The 24,620-nt window shown below is 34.6% G+C and overlaps 1 protein-coding gene across 3 annotated transcripts in view; it reads left to right on the top strand.

The window, feature by feature from the left end:
• ST7L (suppression of tumorigenicity 7 like) overlaps positions 1-24,620 on the top strand; it is a 144,646-nt gene that overhangs the window by 33,121 nt on the left and 86,905 nt on the right. For 2 of the 3 annotated variants that reach the window (XR_013997112.1, XM_081111772.1), the window contains 5 exons: positions 2,196-2,268; positions 3,404-3,506; positions 15,706-15,856; positions 16,188-16,280; positions 21,766-21,905. Coding sequence is in view for 2 of the 3 variants with exons in the window: in XM_081111772.1 (XP_080967898.1) it covers positions 2,196-2,268; positions 3,404-3,506; positions 15,706-15,856; positions 16,188-16,280; positions 21,766-21,905 (560 nt within the window). In the remaining variant the exon portion in view is untranslated. Of the gene's footprint in view, positions 1-2,195; positions 2,269-3,403; positions 3,507-15,705; positions 15,857-16,187; positions 16,281-21,765; positions 21,906-22,535; positions 22,665-24,620 lie in introns of those variants that run through there. The other variant, XM_081111771.1, reaches the window with a different exon arrangement.

Raw genomic sequence — 24,620 nt, 5'->3', positions numbered from 1 at the left:
TTCCAATACTATTGTCTTTACCCCATTGTATATTCTTGCCTCCTTTGTCATAGATTAATTTGACCATATAAGCTTGGGTTTACTTCTGGGCTCTCTATTCTGCTCCATTGATCTGTTTTGTGCCACCCAAGACCATACTGTTTTGATTATTATAGCTTTGTAATATAATTTGAATTTAGGTAGCATAATACCTCCAACTCTGTTTTTTTTTTTTTTCCTCAAGATTGCTTTGGCTATGTGTTTTTTTGTATGGTTCCACATAAATTTTAGGATTATTCTAGTTCTATGAAAAATGCCATTGGTATTTTGATAGGGATTGCATTAAATCCATAGATTGCTTTGGGTGATATGGATTTTGACAATATTAATTCTTCCAATCCATGAGCATGGTATATCCTTCCATTTATTTGTGTCTTCTTCAATTTCTTTCATCAATGTCTTATAGTTTTAATAGCAGAGATCTTTTATCTCTTTGGTTAAATTTATTACTACGTATTTTATTCTGTTTTTTTAAAAAAATGTGTTTTTATTGATTTTTAGAGAAAGAGAAAGGGAAAAGGGGTAGAAAGTTAAAAACATCGATGAGAGAGAAACATCGATCGGCTGCCTTCTACATGCCCCCACTGGGGATCAAGCCTACAACCCAGGCATGTGCTCTAACTGGGAATCGAATCATGACCTCCTGGTTTATGGGTCAATGCTCAACCACTGAGCCATACCGGCCAGGCAGTATTTTATTCTTTTTGATGCAATTATAATTAGGGTTGTGTTCTTAATTTCTCTTTCTGATAGTTTGTTACTAGTGTGTAAAAATGCAATATATTTCTGAATATTAATTTTGTATTCTCAGATTTTACTGACTTCATTTATTAGTTTTAATGTATTTTTGGTGGAATCTTTAGGGTATCATGTCATTTGCAAATAGTGACATTTTTACATTTTTCTTTCCAATTTTCTTTTTATTTCTCTTTCTGTCTGATTGCTGTGACTAGAACTTCCAATATTATGTTGAATTATGTTGAACTAGAGGCCTGATGCACGAAATTTGTGCAAGGGGCCCAGCCCTCGCAGCCACAGAGGCTTGCCTTGGCCCTTGCAGCCCCTGCTTCATCCAGAAGGTCGTCCAGAAGGATGTCTGAAAGGTCGTTCGGCTGTCCTGTCTAATTAGCATATTATGCTTTTATTATTATAGATACGTGTAGTGAAAGTGGACATCTTTGTCTTATTCTCAATCTTAGAGGAAGAAAAAGCTTCCAATGCTTCGTTATTATGATGTTAGCTGTAGTTTTCATATATAGCCTTAATGTTTGGAGGTATGTTCCCTTTATCCCCACTTTGCTGAGAGTTTTTATCATAAATAGATGTTGAATCTTTTCAATGCTTTTTCTACATCTGTTGATATCATCAAATGAATTTGTGTTTTATTTTATTTCATTGTTTATCAAATGAATTTTTTATCCTTTGTTTATGAAGTGTATCACAATTGATTTTTCTATTTTGTGCATTCTTTAGGAAATATTTATATAATTAATTTTATTATAGTTCCAAATTAATCTTTTATTTTATAGCAAATTATCATTTAAGAAAATGTAGAAAATGTAAAATCATGGGGAGAAGAAAAAATTAAAATCACCCATGGTTGTATTACCTGGATTTAAATATTTCTATTGTTTTTTGAATCTTAGTTTTTTTCTCTGAATAGGTAGAGTTTTTACATAGTAGTTTCAGCTATACTATGCCTTTCCCCCTGAATAGTATATTTTGAAAGCAGATTATTATAAACATTTGTCGAGTACTTTTTACCATTATGCTGAGGGCTTTCACAGACATAAGTTAATTTAATTTCTTCCAGAAAAGTACCATTTTTCTAAACTGAGGTTAAAGAAGTTGCTTATAGAAAAACAAAACCTACTCCTGTCTCACTGCAATTCGCTACATGTATTAAACTTTTATACTGACTTCTGAATTAAAGTGTGACAGCAACACTAAAATAAAAAATTGCTGGTTCAAGGATGCATAGCTAGTAAATAGTAGAATCAAGATTCGAACTCAGGTCTTCCAACTTACATGTCCACATGTTTCTAGTACTACTAGTATATTATAGCTGTTGACTTTGTCGTATGAATTACTTTTATTAAAAATTGTCTTCAGATATTTTTGGTAATTCTTACCTAAACTGAAAATTATTATTACAGATATAAGCCTTCCAAAGTCAGCAGCAATCTGTTATACAGCAGCACTGTTGAAGACAAGGACTGTTTCAGATAAGTAAGTAGTTATGGGAACCACAATAATTTAGAAAGACTGCTGAACTCAGTATTATGTTTGCCATCCACTGACTTCGAGCAATGTTCACTTTCCTCTCTACTTCCTTCTGAATAACCTTGATCTTAGGAGACTCTGAGACTTCGGACTATGTGTAGTGGAAAGAGCAAAGTAAACTTTTTTTAGAGCTGAAGTAAACCTGGGCTCATATTCAAGTCTACCATATACCAGGTGTGGATCTTTGGGCAAGTTAATCAGTTTGAGTCTCTTTCTCATCTGCAAAATAAGGATAATAGTACTGTGGGGTGGTTCTGTGAGGATTACGTGTGCTAAATGACTAAAACAATGCTAGACAGAGAGTACATACTAGTATAGTACACAGTAGCTATGATGATAATGATAAGATGTGTGATAGGGGAAACAATTTCATACTATCTGTTCTGAGATTATAATTCTGAATTGTTCTGTATTCCTTGCATTTGTGGCTGCCTTTAACGAATTTCACTTTATTCCACAAATAAGATATTCAGAAACCAACCAAAAGGTTGGTTACTTTAGATTACTATTTACATGAATTAAAATGGAGTATTCACAGTCTGTTTCCTTTTCGTGAAAATTTGATAAGAATGTACTTCTGTTTGGGGAGATTCTCTGGATATCCCCATGTAGCCTTTCATATTTTATTCTCAAAATAAAAGTGTGCCTTAAATGATCTTATTCTGAAGTCTTTCGTTACCTAAATTTGAAGGTTTCCATTTCTTTCTTTTTTTTTTAAATATATTTTATTGATTTTTTACAGAGAGGAAGGGAGAGAGATAGAGAGTTAGAAACATCGATCAGCTGCCTCCTGCACATCTCCTACTGGGGATGTGTCCGCAACCCAGGTGCATGCCCTTGACCGGAATCGAACCTGGGACTTTCCAGTCCCCAGGCCGACGCTCTATCCACTGAGCCAAACCAGCTTCGGTGGTTTCCATTTCTTATGCTGCCTTTATTATATGTTGGACCAAGGCTTTAATTTGATGTTTAGTAGTTATTTGGTTTTGTCTTTGATCATCACCAGAAACTCTGATTAGATTATGATCTAAATCCATATTTTTTTAAATATTCATTTCTTAATTTTGTGGTTTTCTTACAGATTCTCTCCAGAAACAGCCTCCAGACGAGGTTTAAGCACAGCGGAAATTAATGCTGTGGAAGCAATTCATAGAGCTGTGGAATTTAATCCTCATGTTCCAAAAGTGAGAAACTTTATGATAAAAATATTACTTTTATTTAAGTTTATCAAACTCAGGACAGTGTACAGATCAAAGTTTTGGTTTTTCGTCTCCATAATTTGAGTTGGAATTGTTTTAGTCCACTATATTTTGATGCTTATTATTCACCTTAAAGGAGATGTTAAAAGTTGTTTAGAAAGGCGAGTAGGAACAGTAGTTCACTATAGGCTTTGTAATTGCTGTCAAAATAGAATTTGAAATTCACTTAGCTGTTCCTTCTAGTATAGTTTTAAAGAAGTAAAATGGCTTGGTCTTAAAGATCATTCATTTTTTTAGATCATTAAATCAAATTTCCTATTACTGTGAGAGCTTTGTACATCTAAACAGATGCCTGGGTTTTGAACTATGGCTGAACAGACAGACTGAAAACAAATAGATTAAAGTGATCAATGATAGGAAATAGATTGTACAAGTCCCCAGAAAAACTGCTGAGTTGATGTTTATTTGGTCCCATCTCATTTGTCTTTATAATATGCACCTTGCAGACATACAGATTATTGGTTAATCTCTGTGTGTTATCACCCATAATTAAATTTTCGGTTTTAAAAACAATGTCCCATGTTAGGCAGTATAGAATATTCAATAGATGTATTTATGAGAAAATGTGAATTATAATGATTTATTTCAGTATAATGTATGTTGATAGAATTTGGAGGCTAATAAACATTAAAGAGATTAATCTCTAAAAAATTATCTCCAAGAAATGAAAGTTGTAAATCTGTTAGAGTGAGTAAAGATAGAGTCAAGAAAACTACTGAAATCTAAGAATGAGAGTCAACAAATATTTATATTATTCTCTTACTAAGTGATATTGGTCCCATACATTTAAATAAAATTTTTATGCCAAAACCAGTTTGGCTCAGTGGATGGAGTGTCGGCCTGCGGACTGAGGGGTTCCAGGTTCTATTCCGGTCGGAGGCATGTACCTGGGTTGCGGGCATATCCCCAGTGGGAGATGTGCAGGAGGCAGCTGATCGATGTTTCTCTCTCATCGATGTTTCTAACTCTCTATCTCTCTCCCTTCCTCTCTGTAAAAAATCAATAAAATATTTAAAAAAATAAATAAATAAATAAAATTTTTATTATGAATTATAATACACATACAGCAAAGTTTATGCACAGAAATGTGCATCTTATTGATTTATTATAAAGCAAATTAGTGGAAACTACCATTTACGTTAAGAAACAACACTGCCAGGCCCCAGAAGCCTACCTGACTGCCCTTCCAAATTACTCCTTCACTCTTACCTAACGTTACCCATTATTCTGACTTCAGTTGTGTTCATTTCCTTCTTTTCTTATATTTTTGGTTTATACTTTTTGTTGTTGTTGTTGTTGGCTGTATAAAACAAGGAATGGTCCCTCTTCTTTTTATCCTGTGGAATAATTCATGTAAAATTAAAATTATTTCTGCCTTAAACAACTGGTAGAATTAGCTGATAAAACCACCTGATTGAGAAGGACTTTTATTATAAATTTTATTTATTTAATTTAATAGTTTAATTAAAAATTCAGTTTCTTCAACCATTCTATAACTATTTAAATTTCTTGTTTCTTTTTTGTGTTGGTTTTGGTGAGTTGTATTTTTCTTCAAATTTAGAAGGACTTTTATTATAAATTTTATTTATTTAATTTAATAGTTTAATTAAAAATTCAGTTTCTTCAACCATTCTATAACTATTTAAATTTCTTGTTTCTTTTTTGTGTTGGTTTTGGTGAGTTGTATTTTTCTTCAAATTTACCTCATCAAAATTTTTAAATTCATTGGCATGAATTTTCATAAAATCCTTTTATTACCTTGTTAATATTTGTGGGATTAGTTATAATATCCACTTTTACTCTTAACACTAGTTACCTATTTTTTTCCTCGACCAGATTCTCCAGGGATCTATCCATTTTATTAGGAGCGAAGAACTGAGCTCTGGCTTTGTTGTTTCTCTCTACTATTTGTTTCTGGCTCATTCATTTCTACTCTTTATGACCTCCTTCAACTTTCTTTGGCCTTATTTTATTATTTTTAATTCATTAATAGTCAGCATTTGTTGTTACTAATATATTTTATTTAAGTCTGTAAACCTCTTTCAAAGCACAGTTTAACTGCTTACTATGTAATATTTTTGCATAATTTAGTTCAAAATATTTTTTACATATATTAGCACTTTATTAAGAATAATTCCAAATGGGTTATGAAGAAGACTTATTCATTTGAGTTTGACACGTTTTCCAAAAACTCTTAATGAAGTTATGTTTACCAATAAACAATGAAACATCAGCAAAACTATCATACCAGTATACTGGGCAAAGAATAAAGCTGATACCAAAAGTAACATGCAATATAAGAGATACATCATTAAGAAAGATAATCTGCTGGGTATTAAAAATCATCTCAAGCCCAGCTGGCGTGGCTCAGTGGTTGAGAGTTGACCTATGAACCAGAAAGTCACAGTGGTTCGATTCCCCCTCCGGGTCCACGTCCGGGTTGCGGGCTCAATCCCCAATGTGAGGCATGCAGGAGACAGCCATTCAATGATTCTCTCTCATCATTGATGTTTCTCTCTGCCTCTCTCTTCCTCTCTGAAATCAATAAAAAAGTATTTTTAAAAATCATCCTCAATATGAACTTTTTGCTACCAGCACAGAATTAATTAGCTCTTGAATCCAAACCATGCCAAGGTAAGCTTGGCTGATGGAAGCCAGGAGTCAATAATGGGGGTAGAAAATAAGTTCTCCAGTGCAACAGATCTCAGTTGTGTTTTGGAGCATTTCCTTGGCTGATACAAGCAGTATTAAAAATTTTTTCTGGGCCTTAGCCAGTTTGGCTCAGTGCATAGAGCATTGGCCTGTGGACTGAAGGCTCCTGGGTTCAATTCTGATCAAGGGCACATGCCTGGGTTGTAGGCTTAATTCCCAGTAGGGGGCATGCGGAGGCAGCCGATCAGTGATTCTCTCTCATCGCTGATGTTTCTCTCTCTCCCTCTTTCCTTTCTTCTCTGAAAATCAATAAAAATATATTTAAAAAAAATATTTTTGGCAAATGATATAAATAGTCATTTTACTGAAGAAAACACATGAATAGCTAATAGGCACATTAAAGATACTCGGCATTATTGGCCATCGAGAAATACAAATTAAAACCACAGTATGATATACTTGATACCCACTAGAATGCCCATATTATCAAAGACTGGCAATACTAGCTGTTGGCAGGAATGTGGAGAAACTTCATACATTGCTGCTGTACATGTAAAATAGCATGACTACTTTGGAAAACAGTTTTTCAGCTAAACATATGTACTTACTGTATGACTTATCATCTCATTCCTAGGTATCTACACAAGAGCAATGAACACATATTTTTATACAAAGACTTGTATGCAATTGTTCATAGCAGTATTGTTCACAAGATCCAAAAATTTGAAATAATCCACACAGGTGAATAAATAAATGAATTGTGATATATCCATAAAATGGAACACTTCTTAGCATTGAAAAGGAACAAAATATAAATACATACAACAATATAGATGAGCCTCAAATAAAGGAAATCAGACACAACATATTGTATGATTCTATTATATGCAATTTCTAGAACAGGTGAAAATGTAGAAACAAAAAAGCAGATCAGTGGTTCCCTGGGACTGGCGGTGGGAGTGGGGATTGATTGCAAACAGGAACAAGGGAACTTTTTGTGGTGATGGTTACACAACTGTATAAATTACTAAAAATCATTGAACTATATATACTATACTTACATGGTGATCTTGTTATATGTGAAATATACCTCAATAAAACTGTTAAATATATATGTACACATATATACAAATATATAATGTGTATATAATTTAAAATCATTTTTATTTATAGGTAGAAATTTACCTATTTCCCCCCCAACTTTATGTCACAGCCAGTTGACAGTTCAACTCTATTAAAATATCCAGCTAAGTATCACCTTACATTATTGTTTGTGGATAGACATTTTAAGCAGGCTGTTATCAAACAGGATAATATCCCACTTAAATAACACTAGTGTTATATGAACTGGGAGAGCTCTGGAATTTGTGGCTGTCTGTGTTTGTTAGGATTTTACAAGTGATGAAGTATGTAAAGGTTCTCTCCCCGCCCCCAACCCCCCTTATGGTCTCTATTCCTAACTCTCAGCTACAGCCAAGCAAACATAAAGGCTTTATGGGCTTTATCTTCATACTTCAACTGTGGGTCATAATTTATTTAACTTAACAAACAGTGACATTTAAATATATATATTAAATCTTTTAATCTTACAAATTTATTATGCAAATTTGTCAAATGTTATATGAATCTTACCAGTAAAATGACAAAGGATAAAGCTATTTTAGCAGGAAACATTTTTTGGCAACTTTCCACATAACTACAACAGAAAGGCTATAGGTCTAGAGCTATGCAATTTGTTAAAGCTGGAAACTATTAGATGTGCAATAGAGAAAGATCACATAAATCTCTTCAGGCTATGAATTTGCTTTAGATATTTCATTAATATTGATTGCCTGTACAGATTTTTTTAATCTACTGAATGAATTTCAGTGTACAGTAACTATAATAGTAATAGTTAAAAATTAGAACAGTATATTTTCATGGTTTTTGACTTGTTCTCCATGAACTAACTATGGCTTTGGTTCAGCAAACATTTTCTTTTTTAGTCACCAAACAAAAAAAGGATTGTTTATCTTTAAGCAACTATAGAAATGGTCAGATTTTTTATTTTACAATAGAAAATCTTTCATATCTTTCAATGATTTCACAGCATTCTATTTCAGTCATTCTAATGTCTCATATTCTGTATTATCCCACCATCAAGGACTTTTATAAAAAGTGTTCTTTTAATTGAGATAATTCACATATGACAAAACTCACCTATTTAAAGTACATATTTCAGTGGTTTTTACTATCTTCACAAGGTTGTATGATTATCGCCACTATCTAATTCTAGATCATTTTCACTACTCCAAAAAGAAACACTGAACCTATTATCAGTTACTCCCCATTCCTCCCTCCTCCAATCATTGGCAACCACTAATCTACTTTCTGTCTCTATGGATTTGGAATCATACAATATGTGGCCTTCCGTGTCTGACTTCCACTTAGCACAATATAGCGTGCCATGTATCAATACTCCATTTCTTTTTATGTCTGAATAATATTCCATTGTATGAATATACCACATTTTATTTTTCCACTTATCAATTGATAGACAATTGGGTTGGTTCCACTATTTGGCTATTAAGAATAATGCTGCTATGAATATTCAGGTGCAAGTTTTTACACGAACATATGGTTTCACTTCTCTCGTATATATACCTAGGAGCGGAATTGACAGATCATATGGTAATTATGTGTTTAACTTTTTGAAAGATGGCCAAACTGTTTTCCAAAGTGGTTGTGCTGTTTTACCTTCCCACCAGCAATGTGTGAGGGAGGCTCTAATTTCTGTGCATTTGTGTCAACACTTGTTATTGTCTGTCCTTTTATTATAGTTATCCTAGGAGGTGTGAAGTGGTATCTCATTGTGGTTTTGGTTTGCGTTTCTTTAATGATTAATGATGTTGAACATCTTTTTTTTTTTTTTTTTACTATTTAAATTTTTTTCAGCACCCCCCACCCCCCTTGAACATCTTTTTTTAATGTGCTTATTGTCCATTTGTGTATCTTTTTTGCATAAATGTCTATTCAGGTCCTTTGTACATTTTTTAAAATTTTTTTTTTAATATAGAAGGTATTCTTTAGCATTTTTATTACAGTAGGCCATCGAGGTTCTTGCTTAGTATGGTCTAAAACCATTGTGAATCTCCATAGTTAAAAATACAATCACATCATGTAATTTCACCCATGAAATGTAAACATGAGGCTGGGTCAGGAACTTGCTGAGATGTGGATGCTGGAGAGCCAGCGAGGGCTATTCATTAGGTAAGTTACTCACACGTGTACACAAGCCTCGTGATTCAAATTTGTGCCCTAGCAAAATGTTGGCTTTATAAGCCATGGATGTTTAGAGATAGCCAGATGATTGAAATTGAAAACATTAAATCCATGAATGTTAGTGAGCTACTCTTCAATGTAATTGTTCTTAGTATGACACTCCATGTGTCTGGTTGATCAGAAATTGAAGCCTGTAGGACAGTGATGGCAAACCTTTTGAGCTCGGCGTGTCAGCATTTTGAAAAACCCTAACTTAACTCTGGTGCCGTGTCACATATAGAAATTTTTTGATATTTGCAACCATAGTAAAATAAAGACTTATATTTTTGATATTTATTTTATATATTTAAATGCCATTTAACAAAGAAAAATCAACCAAAAAAATGAGGTTGCGTGTCACCTCTGACACGCGTGTCATAGGTTCGCCATCACTGCTGTAGGATGACACTTGTCCCATTCATCATAGAAGATACTACCTCTTTAGTAGCAGGCTTACATTTCATTGGCCAAACTACCTATATTATAGCAGCATATTTAAAAGATAAGAGGGAATCAGGCACCTTATTGAGATTCTGAGTGGCATAGCAGTAGTAAAAGGAGAAATGGGGAAGTGGTGTTGAAGTCTAGGACCCAAAGTTAGGAAACGGGGAGGCCATACTGTGGCCTGGGTGAAAGAGTTGAGAAGCGAAATGCTCACCCGCTGAGGTGCTGCTCTGTAAGACCATGTGGAAAGGAGTTTTCCTGTGGCTAATGTCCTCTCTAGCCTCCCTTCCATCTCCTTTCAGTAAAAGATCACTTTCCTTTGCTCCTGAGGCTGTTAGGTAGTATTCTATTTTCAGTTTATTCATAGAGAATTTGTTTACTTTCTTTATGGGAACCGTCCCTAGTCTCCCCCGTAATACACACCCATGTGGACTTTTTGCATTCGGCCTGCCTGTCCAATCTCATAGAATGTGCACTGAGAAAACTAATTGCAGAGATAAATTGGTTCTTGGTGTGCATGACTGATCAAGGCCAAAGTACCTTAATTTCAGATGCCTTCAGAGAGATTTTTCTTTAACCTGCTTTTAAAAGGAAGATTATAAAGCATTATCATTACTTCAGGTCAGAATTATATTGCTTTTGGTCAAAAGCTGTTGTAAGATTTACAAAGTAGTAGAAACAAAGTAATCTAAAGATAAATTATAAAGATCAAAGCAATTCAAAATTAAAGTGAATTTGAGTATAAGCAAAGGCATGGTTTTAGAGTTATAAGAGAAACCATCAGACCATACATCGTTATGTGTTTTTTATAGCTTCCAAGGTAGCCTTAATTTTTTATATTTTTAGTGAAGAGCAAGAGGCATGAGTAGTTATTTGAGTATATTATCTTATCCGTAGTTTAATACTAGTTAAAATTGTTCCAAGCAGTTTCTGATTTATTCCATATATAACCATAAGGTGATTTGGAGGTAATACGTAAGGTCCTGTAGCACATACTAGATACCGCCCTTGGATTATGTCCCCAACTCTATTTTATTTATTGATAATTTCCAAATCTGTATCTTTTAACTCCGGCTTCCCCATCTATAGACGTGCATTTCTGTCTAGTTATGAAAAATTTTAACTGGATATCTAATAGGTATTTCAGATACTTCAATGTGTCTGCAACTGAATTTTTAAAAATTTGTCTCTTCTTCATCTTACCTGTCCTTTCTTAGTTAAATATTCTAATTTAATACTTCATTATCCTTTTCTCTTCATTAAACTTTATTCTACCCTTTCCACATTACCAACTTGTATTGTAACCTTTGAAATGTCTTTCAGATTTAGCCATCTACTCCACCCCCATGGTCACCATCTTGCACCCTCACTGCCTATTCTTTAAAAAATTATTATTATTATTATTATTATTATAAAATAATGAGCACATTTTACAAAAAAAAAATCAGAAGTTTGTAAAGTAAAATTTCTCCTGTTTTTCCTTCCCAATTCTACTTCACTTAAGTAACCACAGTTTCTGTTTGGTTTATTTATTGCCAGATATTTTCTAAGCATTTCTAAATACATAGATACTAGAGGCCCGATGCACGAAATTCATGCAAGTCTAATTAGCATGTTATGCTTTTATTATTATAGATATTTACTGTCTTTTAAAAAAATATATTTTATTGATTTTTTCACAGAGAGGAAAGGAGAGGGATAGAGAGTTAGAAACATCAATGAGAGAGAAAAATTGATCAGCTGCCTCCTGCACACTCCCTACTGGGGATGTGCCCACAACCAAGGTACATGCCCTTGATCAGAATCGAACCCTGGACCCTTCAGTCTGCAGGCCAACGCTCTATCCACTGAGCCAAACTGGTCAGGGCTATTTACCGTCTTTTGCTTAGACTCTTAAAACAGATTCTTCACCCTGGCCAATGTTGCTCAATGGTAGAGCATTGGCCTGCACACCCAAGAGTTGCAGGTTTGATTCCTAGTCAAGAGCACGAACCTGGGTTGCAGATTTGTTCCCTGACTACTCATAAAAATGTTTCTCTCTCCTCCTCCCTTTCTTCCACTCTTTCTAAAAATCATTGGAAAACATATCCTTGGGTGAGGATTAACAACAACAACAAAAAGACCAGATTCCTCACTGGTCTCCCTGCCATCAACCCCTCTCCACTCTGGTTATTGCCAAAGTTATCTACTTAAACAGCAAATCTTACTCTGCTAAAGAGCTCTGCTTGTTCCCCATCACCCCCTATAAGATAAGGACCAATCCCTTAAATATTGCATACAGAAGCCCTTCACAGTCTGGGCCCATTGTCTATCTCCAGCCTTACTCCTTGCCACATCTGCCTTGTTCCTTATCTCCAGCATCACTACTTCCTGGATTGGTCATGTCTTATCATATCTCCCTACCTTTGTACATATGCTCCATCTCTTCTCTATCATCAGGTTTCTTATTCTTCAAAACCCTGCTTATCTGTGGCCTCCTTTATAAAAGCATCTTTCTCATTTTTCCCAAGCAGAGATAATGGCTCTCTCCTCTCTGTTCTTTTAGTACCATAATCATACCTTTTCTTTTTATCTGTATGTCTCCCCCTTAGCAGAAATTCCTGAGTAGCAGTTTGTGAAGAAGATAAAATAAGTCATAATCCTATAATTTCCTTCTTTAAATATATTTTCCTTGAACCAGAAATTTTCCTTATATTTTGAGGGTGTAATTTTATTTTAGTGCCTTATTGGAAACTAAAAAGTAAGGTTTGCTTTGTTTTAAAGTCAAATTGGAAAGGACATTTGGTAGTAGGCAAGACATCATAATAAAAAAATAAGGTAGCATAAGGAAAACTTTTTAATGACAAAGATTTTAAAATATAAACTCCTGAAGTATCATTTCCTAGTAAGCATGCCATATGTGTTTGATTACTATCCAAATTGTCACTTAGATTATTAAACAGTGAAAATATACATTATAGTTGCTGTTCAAAAAGTATTTTCTTGCTAAGTGGCTATAAAGACAGTTTAAGACTTCAGGATTCTAAAACTCAGTGAAAATAATTTGGTATATTTTGTCTCTATCTGTAAAATGAGGCAGAATTTTAATAGAAATAAGTTGGTTTAAGTATTAAGCAATTTTCTTCTGAAAATGAGATACTCTCTTTTATGATGGAGACGTCACTGTGGTTGCCGCATTTTCTTTGCTTCCTACTGAAGAAGCTCCCTGTGCACTTACAAAGAGCATAAGCAGTCATGTCAGAGGTCAGCTATTTGAGTCCATTTTCCCACAGCTGCCTGGTGCGAGTGATCTTTTACTGTGTTTTAAAAAAATGGGCAAGGATTAGAGAGGATTAGGAAGAATAGTACCCTCTTGAATATAGGCACAGGGCTCTAAGGGGAGAAAACCCAACCAGGCAGCAAATGGGCTTTGCTTGACCAGGACACAACCTCTGCTGCATTCCTTTAAGAAACTGAATGGGAAATGTTAAGTCCCCAAACTGGATTAGTAAATAATCTCATAGCTTGTGACATCTGCTAAAGTAAATTGATGAGCAAATTGCATTCTTACACTTTGAGGAGGGGGCCAGCTACATCAAGACTAAGAGTAATTATTCTTTCTTTAAAGTTTCAGCTGTATTGAGGTATAGGAGTAAGAGTCATTAAAGATAGGCATTAAGCTCAGTAAGTGCTGGAAAACACATTATAAGAAACACAATATAAGAAAATTATTTAGATATATTAATATTATGTATACATATATATTGATTAATAACTTAAGGCTTAAATTTTGAAACAACTGCACTTTTTTGTTTTTAAGATTCTTCCTGCTTGTAGCAGTTTTACAAAGTGAGTTTCACAAATTCAACTATTTAATTTATGTTGTTTTTCTCATTAGTTTGTGTAACAGTCTGAGGAATTTAGATTTTGAAATGTGAGAATATATATTTTGAGACACCTCTGGCATGTTTCTCTTTATTTTATAACAGAAGTTAATGTGGTTTGGACCTTATACACATAACTTAGTATCAAGTTATTTAAAACTAAAGAGGTGATTTCAAACCTGTTTCAGTAGGAAAAGTGTTTGCAGAAAGTGTTTAGCTAACTAAAAGAGTTTGTTTTCAGTTGACCACTTTATATAAATAACCACTTTATGTACAAGTGATTAATTTTGTATCTTCATGTAATTAGTATAATAAGTTTATTAGTGTGATAACTGTGATTATACTGCTTTTGTTATGGATTATAATATTAAGGCAAACTTTTTTTTCAAGAATTTAAGGTAGGATTTAATTTCATCTATGAATTAGAACTCACAGGCTCTAACTTCTTTAACAAGCATACTCACTAATCCCTCCAGTGCATCTTGTTCTCTTGGCTCAGTGCCTTTGCTCAAGTTGGTCCTGTACTTTGACTATGTCCTCCTGTTCTTCTCTTCATCCCACCCCCAATCCGCCCATCCACATTCCATCTAATGTTATATGTTATCAGCTCCAATCCCAAATTCCATCAAGAGGTTTATTTTCAGCCCCTTAAGCAGAATCAATACCTCCTAAACCTAGAATTACCATATGACCCAGCAATTCCACTCCTAGGTGTATACCCAAGAGAGATTAAAACAGATGTTCACATAAAAACTGGTACGTGGATGTTTTGGGGAGTATTATTCAAATAGCCTAAAGGTGAAAGCTGCCAAATGTCCATCAAATGATGAATGGATAAACTAACATATTATATGCATACAGTGGAATATTATTCAATCCCAAAAAGGAATGAGGGACTGATACACGCTGTAACATGTATACACCTTGAAAACATTCTGCTAAGTGAAAGAAACCAGTTACAAAAGACCATATATTATGTGATTTTGTTTGTATAGATTTGCCTATACAATCTATAGAGACAGAAAGGATATTCATGGTTGCTCAGGGCTTAGCGGGAATGGTGGAGTTGAAGGTGGTAACTAAAGAGTACAGGGGTTTCCTTTTGAGGTGATGGTTGCACATATCTGTGAATATTCTAAATGCCATTGAATTGTGTATTTTAAATGGATGAATTATAAAGTATGTAAATTATATCTCAATAAAGCAGTTATAAAAACTAAATGTAAAAATTAATACCTCCTATCCATATTCCTGTAAACACTGTTTATACCTCTAATAAAACATTTAGCACAGTCTGGTCGTAATTATTAACTTAAGAAATCTGTCTTTCACATTGCATGAGGAAGTTCCAAAAAATAGAGTGTTTTTTTGTTATTCCCTAACAAGCAAGTGCTTTGCTCTCAGTGAATATAAATTCAATTGAACTTCTTCATAATTAAGTTCCTTTACCTGTAAAATGAGAATGAGAAAAAAATAAATGTTGCCACAAAGTCTTGTGCCCAAACTGTAGTTTCTATTTTTTACACTTAATTAGTATTTGAAAAAAGTAAATATTTGCTCTTCACCTGAAGTTAATATTTCTTCATTTGAAGTTTCCATTTTATATTTAGCAAGGTCATATATAAGCCATTTATCACCTTATTTTTACCTGTAGGAATAATGTCATTGGAATTTGCTTACAAAGCATTTTATACATATTTATCAGTAGGACCTTAATGTCATTTCAACTAGCTTAATAATGGATTGTTTTTAAGTAAAACTGACTTTATAAAATTAGAATTTACATTTTTGTGGATGTTTGAATTTAACATAATTTTTCTTTTTTCTGTGGTGTGTCTACGTGTGTGTGTGTGTTATTTTTCTAGTACTTACTAGAGATGAAAAGTCTAATTTTACCTCCAGAACACATTCAGAAACGGGGTGATAGTGAAGCAGTTGCCTATGCTTTCTTTCATCTTCAGCACTGGAAGCGAATAGAAGGTGCTCTTAATCTGTTACAGTGTACATGGGAAGGCAGTAAGTATTCTTTTCCAAATGTTACCCTGATCTCTCTGACTATTCACTGCATTCACAGGCAGCCTTTTTAAGTGAGATTGTCTGAGTTTCCATAGGATTTGTTGTTCAGATTGAACTCAGTGATATTAATTTGGTTTATTGGTAGAACAGATGTTTAATGTACTTATATTGGTGCCACATTTAGAAAAAGCAGAATATGTCTCTAAAAAAGAAAAGAAAATGTTATGTGAAAAAATCTATAAAATGTCTTAAAAATAGCTTTGATAGGTAATTAAGATGAAAATGAGTCTGAATTGAACGTCAACATGTTTTTGTTTTGTTTTTTCCTCAGCTTTTAGAATGATTCCATATCCATTAGAGAAAGGCCATCTATTTCACCCTTATCCCAGCTGCACAGAGACTGCTGATAAGGAGCTATTACCTAGTAAGTAAATATTCTAGTTTTCTTAAACTTAAAAGTAGTTGTGAGGCCTGGCTGGTGTGGCTCAGTTGATTGAGCATCATCCCATGCACTGAAAGGTCACTGGTTTGATTCCTAGTCAGGGCACATACCCAAGTTGTGGGTTCAATCCCCGGTAGGGGTGCATATGGGAGACAACCAAGATTGATGTGTTTCTCTCCCTCTCCTTTCCTCTCTCTCTAATAAATAAATAAATAAATAAATAAATAAATAGCTTTTTTAAAAAGATTTTTAAAAAGTAGTTGTGAGATTGCTTTTCATAGTATTACCCCATTTTCAAAGTACCTTTGGTTGAACTTCAAGATACTGTTTAAATACTATTTTAGCCATTTCTTGGATGTACTTGCATAATACAATTCATTCCCAAATATTTTTTGAATAGAACCCTGTGCTAGATGCAGTGAAGGACACAAAGATTAAATATATTAAAAAGAGAGGGCATGTTATAAACATTTAAGAAAGAAATATCAATATTTCACAAAATCTTTTTCAGAAAATAAAGGAAAAAAGAACACTTCCCAACTCATTTTGTGATACCAAATCCACACAAAGACATTATAAGAAAAGAAAACTATAGAACAATATTCTTCATGAATATAGACATAAACATCTTCAACCAAAATTAGCAAATTTAATCCAGTAACATATAAAAAGGATTACACTCCATGACCATGACAGTGGGATTGTCCTCACAAATGCAAGGTTGGTTGGCATCTGAAAATTTAATGCACCACATTAATAGAATAAAGAGCAATAGATTTTAAAAAATATTTGACACAAATCCAGCTTTTTAAAAAAATAAAATAAAATTCTGAACAAAGTAGGCATAAAAGGGAACTTTCTTAATCCGATAAAGAGCATCTACGAAAAACCCACAGCTAACACCATACTTGATGGTGGAAGACTGAATGAATGCTTTCTCTAAGATCAGGAAACAAGGCAAGGATATATACTCTCACCATTCTATTCACCATTGTCCTGGAGGGTCTGGTCAGTGCAAAATCCCTAATGGGATTTTGATAAGGATTATATTAAACCTATAGATCAATTTGGAGATCTGCAACTTTCCTCCCTAGACTTTATTTCAAGCAAGAAAAAGAAATAAAAGGCATTCATGTTGGAAAGGAAGAAGTGAAACTGTCTTTATTCACAGATGACATGATTTTTCATGTAGGAAATTCTAAGCACTCCATGGAAATACTATTAGAACTAATAAACAAGTTCAGCAAGTTTGCGTACAAAATTCAATTACATATTTATATATAGTAATGAACATCCAAAAATAAAATGTCAAATCAGTTCTAATCACAGTAGCATAAAAAAGAATAAACAACTTAGGAATAAGTTTAACAAAAGATGTGTAAGATTTGTACACCAAAAATTACAAAATATTGCTGAGAGAAATTAAAGAATACCTGAATAAATGGAGAGACATTCCATGTTTATGGAATAGAAGACCCAACATTATTTATATGTCAATTCTCTCCAAATTGATCTGTAGATTTAATACAATCCTTATCAAAATCCCAGCAGGGATTTTGCAAAAATTGACAAGCTGATCCCAGCATTTGTAGGGAAAAGTAAAGGATCCAGAATAGACAAAGCAGTCTTTACAAAGAAAAATGAAGTTGGATTGACTACACTTCCCAGTTTTAAAAAGAGCAGTCGGAAAGTTAGGAGAAGAACCTGAACTGTGTAGGGTTATAATGCTGAGAGCATTTCTGTCTCGTTCTTGCTCTCAGGAGGCTGGACTCTCAAAAGAATAGTCTATATTTTTTGTCTCAGTCCTTATCATCCACTCACTGTTTTTCTCTGTGAACTGATAAATTTCTATTAAACTTTTCTTTTTATGATTTAACCAGTAAACCTGAAGGTTAGTAAACACTAGTACCATGTTTCCTTATATGATTTAAACCTGTGCCACAGTTTTTACAATTCTGGAGCCATTAGAATTGAAGTCTAAGGAGGAAAATTGCCGTTTCACAAGCCTCAAACTTAATGAGCTGCGAAGTTCAAACAGACAAATGACAATTTAGGAGAGATTGTAGAAGTTGGGTGTGCTGATATTTTTCTTCCAGGGTTTTTTATTTTCCTCCATGCTCTGAGATAGATAAGTTATCTCTTCTTTCTTTGAACTATCAAAGTACTTCGTGTACTTCTTAATCTCCCCCTTCTAGATTTTAAGCTTGAAAGCCAGGATTCTCTTTATTGTCCCTCTATGTATCTCCGTAACTATCACCATAAAATTGATTTTCAAGAAATATTACTTGAATTAGTCATGTTTATTAATTTATTCTTATAAACATGCCAAGATCATTATAAGTACTCAATAGAAATGTTAACTATTAGTACCTTTTCTTCCTTAGCCTGCTCTGAACACCTAAAATGCTCACAGGTTAATAGAAAGACTGATAAACAATGAGTTGAGTGCTGTATGTATGGAATAGATTATTAGGAAGCTGGAATGGGGGATGCCTACATCTCCAAAGTCAGGGATGATTCCTAAATCTGACTCAGGTGACTTGAGACTTGAATGGTAAATCCTTCATATAGCAGGAGGAGCAGGTTTGGGAATAGGAGTGGAGGAGTAAATGAGTTCAGACTTTGAGTATGTTGCACGTATTACATCTCACCTATATAGACACATATACATGTTCATTTAAAATGAAATATTTTATTACACCGTCATAATTTTCTAGGCATAAACGAGATCACTAAGGGAAACGATAGAGAAGTAAACTAAGGGTGGAACCGTGAGGGCACAAAAATGTCTCAGGAATGAGTGACTGATAAGGAGTCTGGAAGGCTCAGTGTGAAGGAGTGGTCAGAGAGACAGGACAAGAGCCAGAAGCAGATATCCTAGAAACTAAAAGGAGGAAAATATTTCCAAGTGAGGAGGAGTATCTGAGAGATTAAGTAAGGTACGTAATTACTTAGAAGAATCCATTGACTTTAGCAATTAGCAGGTCATGGGTGAGAAATTTTCTTTCCTAGGATGGTGGTGGTAGTAATTATTACTGTCTTTCCATTTTAACAGGAACAAAGATATTTAAGGCAAAGAAACATATTTTTAATTATGGAGCATCAGTATTTAAGAGTGTATTATATTAAGCTAATACATTTAGCCTAAAATAATGTCCCCCAAATCATCACAAAGGTTGCCTGATGTAAGGCCAACTTTACATAGTAATTATATGACTAAAACCAGGGTTATTATCATGTATTGTCAGAGCCATAGGCTATAAGAACAGACAGTTCGCTTCTTGGCAGCACTATTATTTCTAGGGTGCGACTCATATGCAAATTCCAGGGATATATTATATTGTGTGTTCTTAGAGTATTTTTTTCTGTCTCTGACTATGGTAGAATGAACACATTTTTAATAATGTGGAGTTCTAATACTCAGGAGTACTTAATATTTTTTGTTTTCAATTCTCCTTCAACCTTGATATGACTTAGAGCATTCTGGAATTTGCTATGAGCCTCATAAGTTCAGACTTGAACTATTCCCTTAGTTCACATAGCTCTTTGGTTGTCTTTTATGCCTCCTGATAAATTTTTCTCTACAAGCCAGTGATGAAATTTGAACTTACTTCCAAGGGAGTGTTTCTGTACTAGTCATCCATTATATTGATGTATTAGCTAAACATTGACTGAAATGAATCTATAGAAAGCAATCAAAAAATAAATAATTAGGTCTCTTCTACAGTATAAAAATCTCATATTTTAGGAAGTTATCTTAATAAAGATATACAGTTTCCTACCTTATAAAGTGGGAATAATGTCTGTTTCTTAGTAATTTATATTACTTTTACATTAAAAGATATAAAAATAATATAAATGAAAAGGCAGTTTGTAAACCATAAAATGCTGTACAGTTTAATTAATATTAATTTTGCTGTATCTCAAATGATAGCAATTATAGTAGCCATTGGTATACTTACCAACTGGTAAGTATTTTTTCCCATCTTTGAGAACACCATGGTTTGGTTCTCGTGGTTTGCTGGAAGAGGTTGGCCTCTCATGGCTGAGGGATGGGGCATAAGGGAATGCTATTTTTTGGGTGCTGAAAGCATAGTGTTGTCCACAGCTTCTAATGTTTATAATTTTTTTTAAAAGTCAGATTTGTTGTGCTTTCACTTTAAACATGACTCAAGACCCTGGACATTTTTTTTGGTTTTGGGTCTATACTTTCTGAATATAGTATAGGACCTAAAAATATCATGTCTACTGAAGGAAACTTAGGTGTAATATGCTTTGTGAATCATTATGTTTAAAAAAGTGAAATTTATAGCTGACCTTGATTCAGCACTGAATTAGTCATCCCTTACTTATGTAGGATATTACATTAGGAATTCCTCGGGTTTGTGTCCAGCTCTGAGCAGTTAACTTCCTGGACTAATGAAGTCGCAGAATAGCTTTTAGTTCAACAGACATTTATTTAGCACCTACTGTGTGCCAAGCATAGTCATAGGCTCATCTTAGCATTGTTATACAAGTATTTTCAAATTTCAAATAAAATATAAGTACTTGAATACTATTGGTAATGAAATACCCAATTATTAGAAAAGTAATACCTGAGTAAATGTTTGAATGTGATAAAATAAGACATGGGATTTCACTTATGTCCAGAATCCTTGGGCTTTGGTATTCTAGTTCAATTTTTATACTGCTCAATGAGATGCCACATCTATATATATAAAAGCCTAATATGCTAAGTGTCCGACCAAGTGATTGACCGACTGGTAACTATGACATGCACTGACCACCAGGCGGCAGATGCTCCAGCCAGCAGGTTAGCTTGCTGCTGGGGTTCAGCCAATGGGGACTGGGCGAGATAGGGCCAGACATGCCCTGGAGCCCTCCCTGGCCACCGGCCCGACGCCAGCCAGGCAGAGGGACCCCACCCGTGCATGAATTCGTGCACCGGGCCTCTAGTATAGAATAACTGGGTGAAATAAATAACTGATGGTTTTGGAAAATCTCCAACCACATGTCTGTCTCTTGATTTCTATACTCCCCTCTGAGTTCCCAAAGAGCAAGAATTATAATAACTTACATTTATTAAAGGCTTACAGTGTTCATCATAACAACTCCTTAGCAACTAATAGAGGGTTTAGCAACTTATTCAAGATCACACAGCTAATAAGTGACAAAGCTCTTTTTCAGAACCACCTCAGCATGACTTTACAATTAGTGTTCTTTCCCACGATGCCATCCTATTCCCAGTGGCCAGCACAGTCCTCTGGCTATGTGGATACCCTGTGGATACTGGAATAAATAATGGATAACTTTTTTCTACCTTGCTTAGCCAGAGACTTCTTGTTCTTTTTTGTTTTTTAATTAATTTTCTTTTTAGTTTTAGACAATAGATTTTGCTTGAAAATATTAAAACTGGCTTACACTCTAGTCTTAAATAAAATCTACTTCTACCTTTTCTCCCTTGCAGCCTTTCATCAAGTATCTGTTTACCCAAAGAAGGAGCTTCCTTTTTTCATCTATTTCACAGCAGGACTGTGTTCTTCTACAGCAATGATAGCTCTTCTCACACACCAGTTTCCTGAAATCATGGGTGTTTTTGCTAAAGCTGTAAGTATGATCTCAAGGACTTGTGTAGAGCATTTGTAAAACACACAAAAAACCATCTCTAATGTGTTTGTGCTAAACCAGTTGTATGGTGGATGATACTTGTTATAGTAAATTACAGGAATTGATTTGTAAACTTGCTGCCATAAATATGTCAAACACAAGTTTTCGGTGATTTGAGCTATATTTTTGTTGCTTAAAAGTTTGAAGAAAACAATGGCATAACATTATAAAGTTGGTCTTTGTAGATCACGTTTGGTAGTAAACATAGCACTTATTACTAGCTAAAGAATAATCCAGTTCTTTTAAATGTATTTTCTTGGAATTTAAAAAAAATTCCTATTTTATAAACAAGCCATTTGATTTTTCCATTTAAATGAAATCATTAGTTCTAAGTATTTTCTGAACTTTCAATTCAAGAGTGCGACTAAGATGGAGAATAAGTAGGTAATATGGGACAGTTAGGACATTCACACTGGGCACAGATGTGCCTCTTTACTCAGAGGTTCTCCCTGTTATAGCATCTGCATGTTCTTATTGACCTTCCGCGCCCTGGAGTGTAGAACCATGTGTAGACCTTTATTTTTATTTTTACCCTTTGGTTTTGAACTACTTCCCCATTTCCTTATGCAGGTCCAGGAAGTACTTGAGGACTGATTCTACAGAGGGTCTCCCATGGTTATTTACTCTTCTACATAAACTTATAAATTACTATCATTGGCTCAAAGTAAAATTACCAAAGAGAATTCTTGTTAAGTCTCTAAGCCTTTTAAATAATGTGTCTTTCTTGAACATCTTTGCATTTTTACCAGGTAATAAGAGTTCAAACCTAAAAAGAAAATGACGATTCATTTATTCCCAAATAGAAGAACACTGAGAACCATAGAAACACTAGCCCTTACTTGGTAATGTGATTTCAATATTTTTCTCTAAATACCTCCATTCGAACTCCCTGTTTCCTCACAATTTCTTTTCCTGCCTTAAGAATATTTTGTTCTGTGCCTTAAAGATTAGTTGGTTTTCTTCTGGCACCAGTAGTAAGAGCACTGGTTTCCCTTTTCCCCGAAGGTCAACTGTATAATGAGTTAAGTTGCCACTGGCTGTAGGCCTAGGAGTCTGAGACCACACTTGATTTTGGGTCAAGCTTGAAGAAGAATGACTTTCTCTGTTGTTCAGGGATTATAGATATTTGGGTTGGAAGCTGACTATCCTCTTTTCTTTTGGTGTAAAGAGGAAGCTTAGTGATTATACCATAACTCTGTTGTATGCAGTGGTGCTGATTGAGTGAGTGCATCTCAAACTGAAATGACCTTATTGTGTAATCCAGCATGGAAAAAATGGCCTAGAAAGGGAATCCCATCCATTTAGCAACTGGAAAAAATATGCAGCTTGCATTTGAGACCATAGGCAAGCAATGGGAGAGCTACTTCAATACTGGGTTTGTCTCGGGGCAGTGGGAAGGAGGTGAACTAGAGCGAGGAGGGAGATGTACAGTCTGGAGTAGAGATGTGGCAGATGTTAGTGGTGTACTTCCATGAGGCACTGGCTAAAATTAATGTGGAGTGTACTCATCATCAGCTCTGTCCATTGGTATTAGTAGGTAGTGCCTGCCTTTATTGAGATCACGGATGTACCAGAAGAGCCTTGAAGATTGCATAGCACAAGCTCCTTAGCACTCTTCTAGCAGTCTGAGAATGAATTATTATGATTTTAAAGTGGAAGCTCCTTTTTTAGGCCAAAAGATATTAATTCACAATGATTCTGGTTGATGAACAACGAATAGGCATTTATTTTCTATCTTCTGGTATTTGTATAGTTGGTGATATATAGTGTTAAAAATGTGCCCAACAGCAACCTCTTACAACCAATCCCTGTGGTTTTCATATATATGTTTTAAGTTCCTAAAAGCTAAGTATTTACTGAAATTACCTGCAAACCAATATTCAGTATGCAGCAGTTTTAAGGGCAGGTTCCATTTAAGAATAGATGGAAAATGATTGTGGTATGGAAAGTCTCCAGCGTATAGACATAACCTATAAATGACTAAATAGCCCGCCAGCCAGAAAGAGAACAAGAGGCTCACATCCTACATCTTCACCACTTAATAAAGTTTGTTCTATGCACTGGGAGCATCACCATTGATGACCCAGGAGCTTGTTAGAATTGCAGAATCTCAAGCACCACTCCAGACTGCCTGAATCAGCATTTTAACAAGATCCCCAGGCCATTCTATATGCATATTAAAATGAGAAGCCCTGCTCGACTTTACCCCCCAAAAGAGGATTTTAGAACACCTGGTTAGTACCACCTTTTCAAGGTAGAGAAGGGGCAGGATTGCTGAGTGGTTATGAGCAAAGGCTCTGGAACCAGACTGCTTTTCTTTGATTCTGACCCTGACACTTATTGGCTATGCAACGTTGACTTTTTACTTAACTTTTTCTCCCCCTCGCTGTCAAGTGAGAATAGTACTACCGCACAGGGTCTTTTCTGTGTGTGAGGGTTAAATGTGTTTAAAATATGTCAAGTGTTTAGAACCATGTCTGCCCATAGTAAAAACTAGGTGTTAGCTGTTGTCGCCACTGTCATTGTCATCATCATTACCAAAGCACAGCTATAGCAGGAGACCCTACCCCTTTCACATTTGGGGGAGCTATGTACTAATAGTAAACTCAAAATGCATTTCCTACAGTATAAATCTGTAAACAATATTGTTAGTGC

This window comes from Myotis nattereri (assembly GCF_964212035.1).
Source record: "Myotis nattereri genome assembly, chromosome: 18".
Lineage (NCBI taxonomy): Eukaryota > Metazoa > Chordata > Mammalia > Chiroptera > Vespertilionidae > Myotis > Myotis nattereri.
The sequence above is the reverse complement of the archived record's forward strand: the minus strand, read 5'-3'. Positions and strand labels throughout refer to the sequence as shown.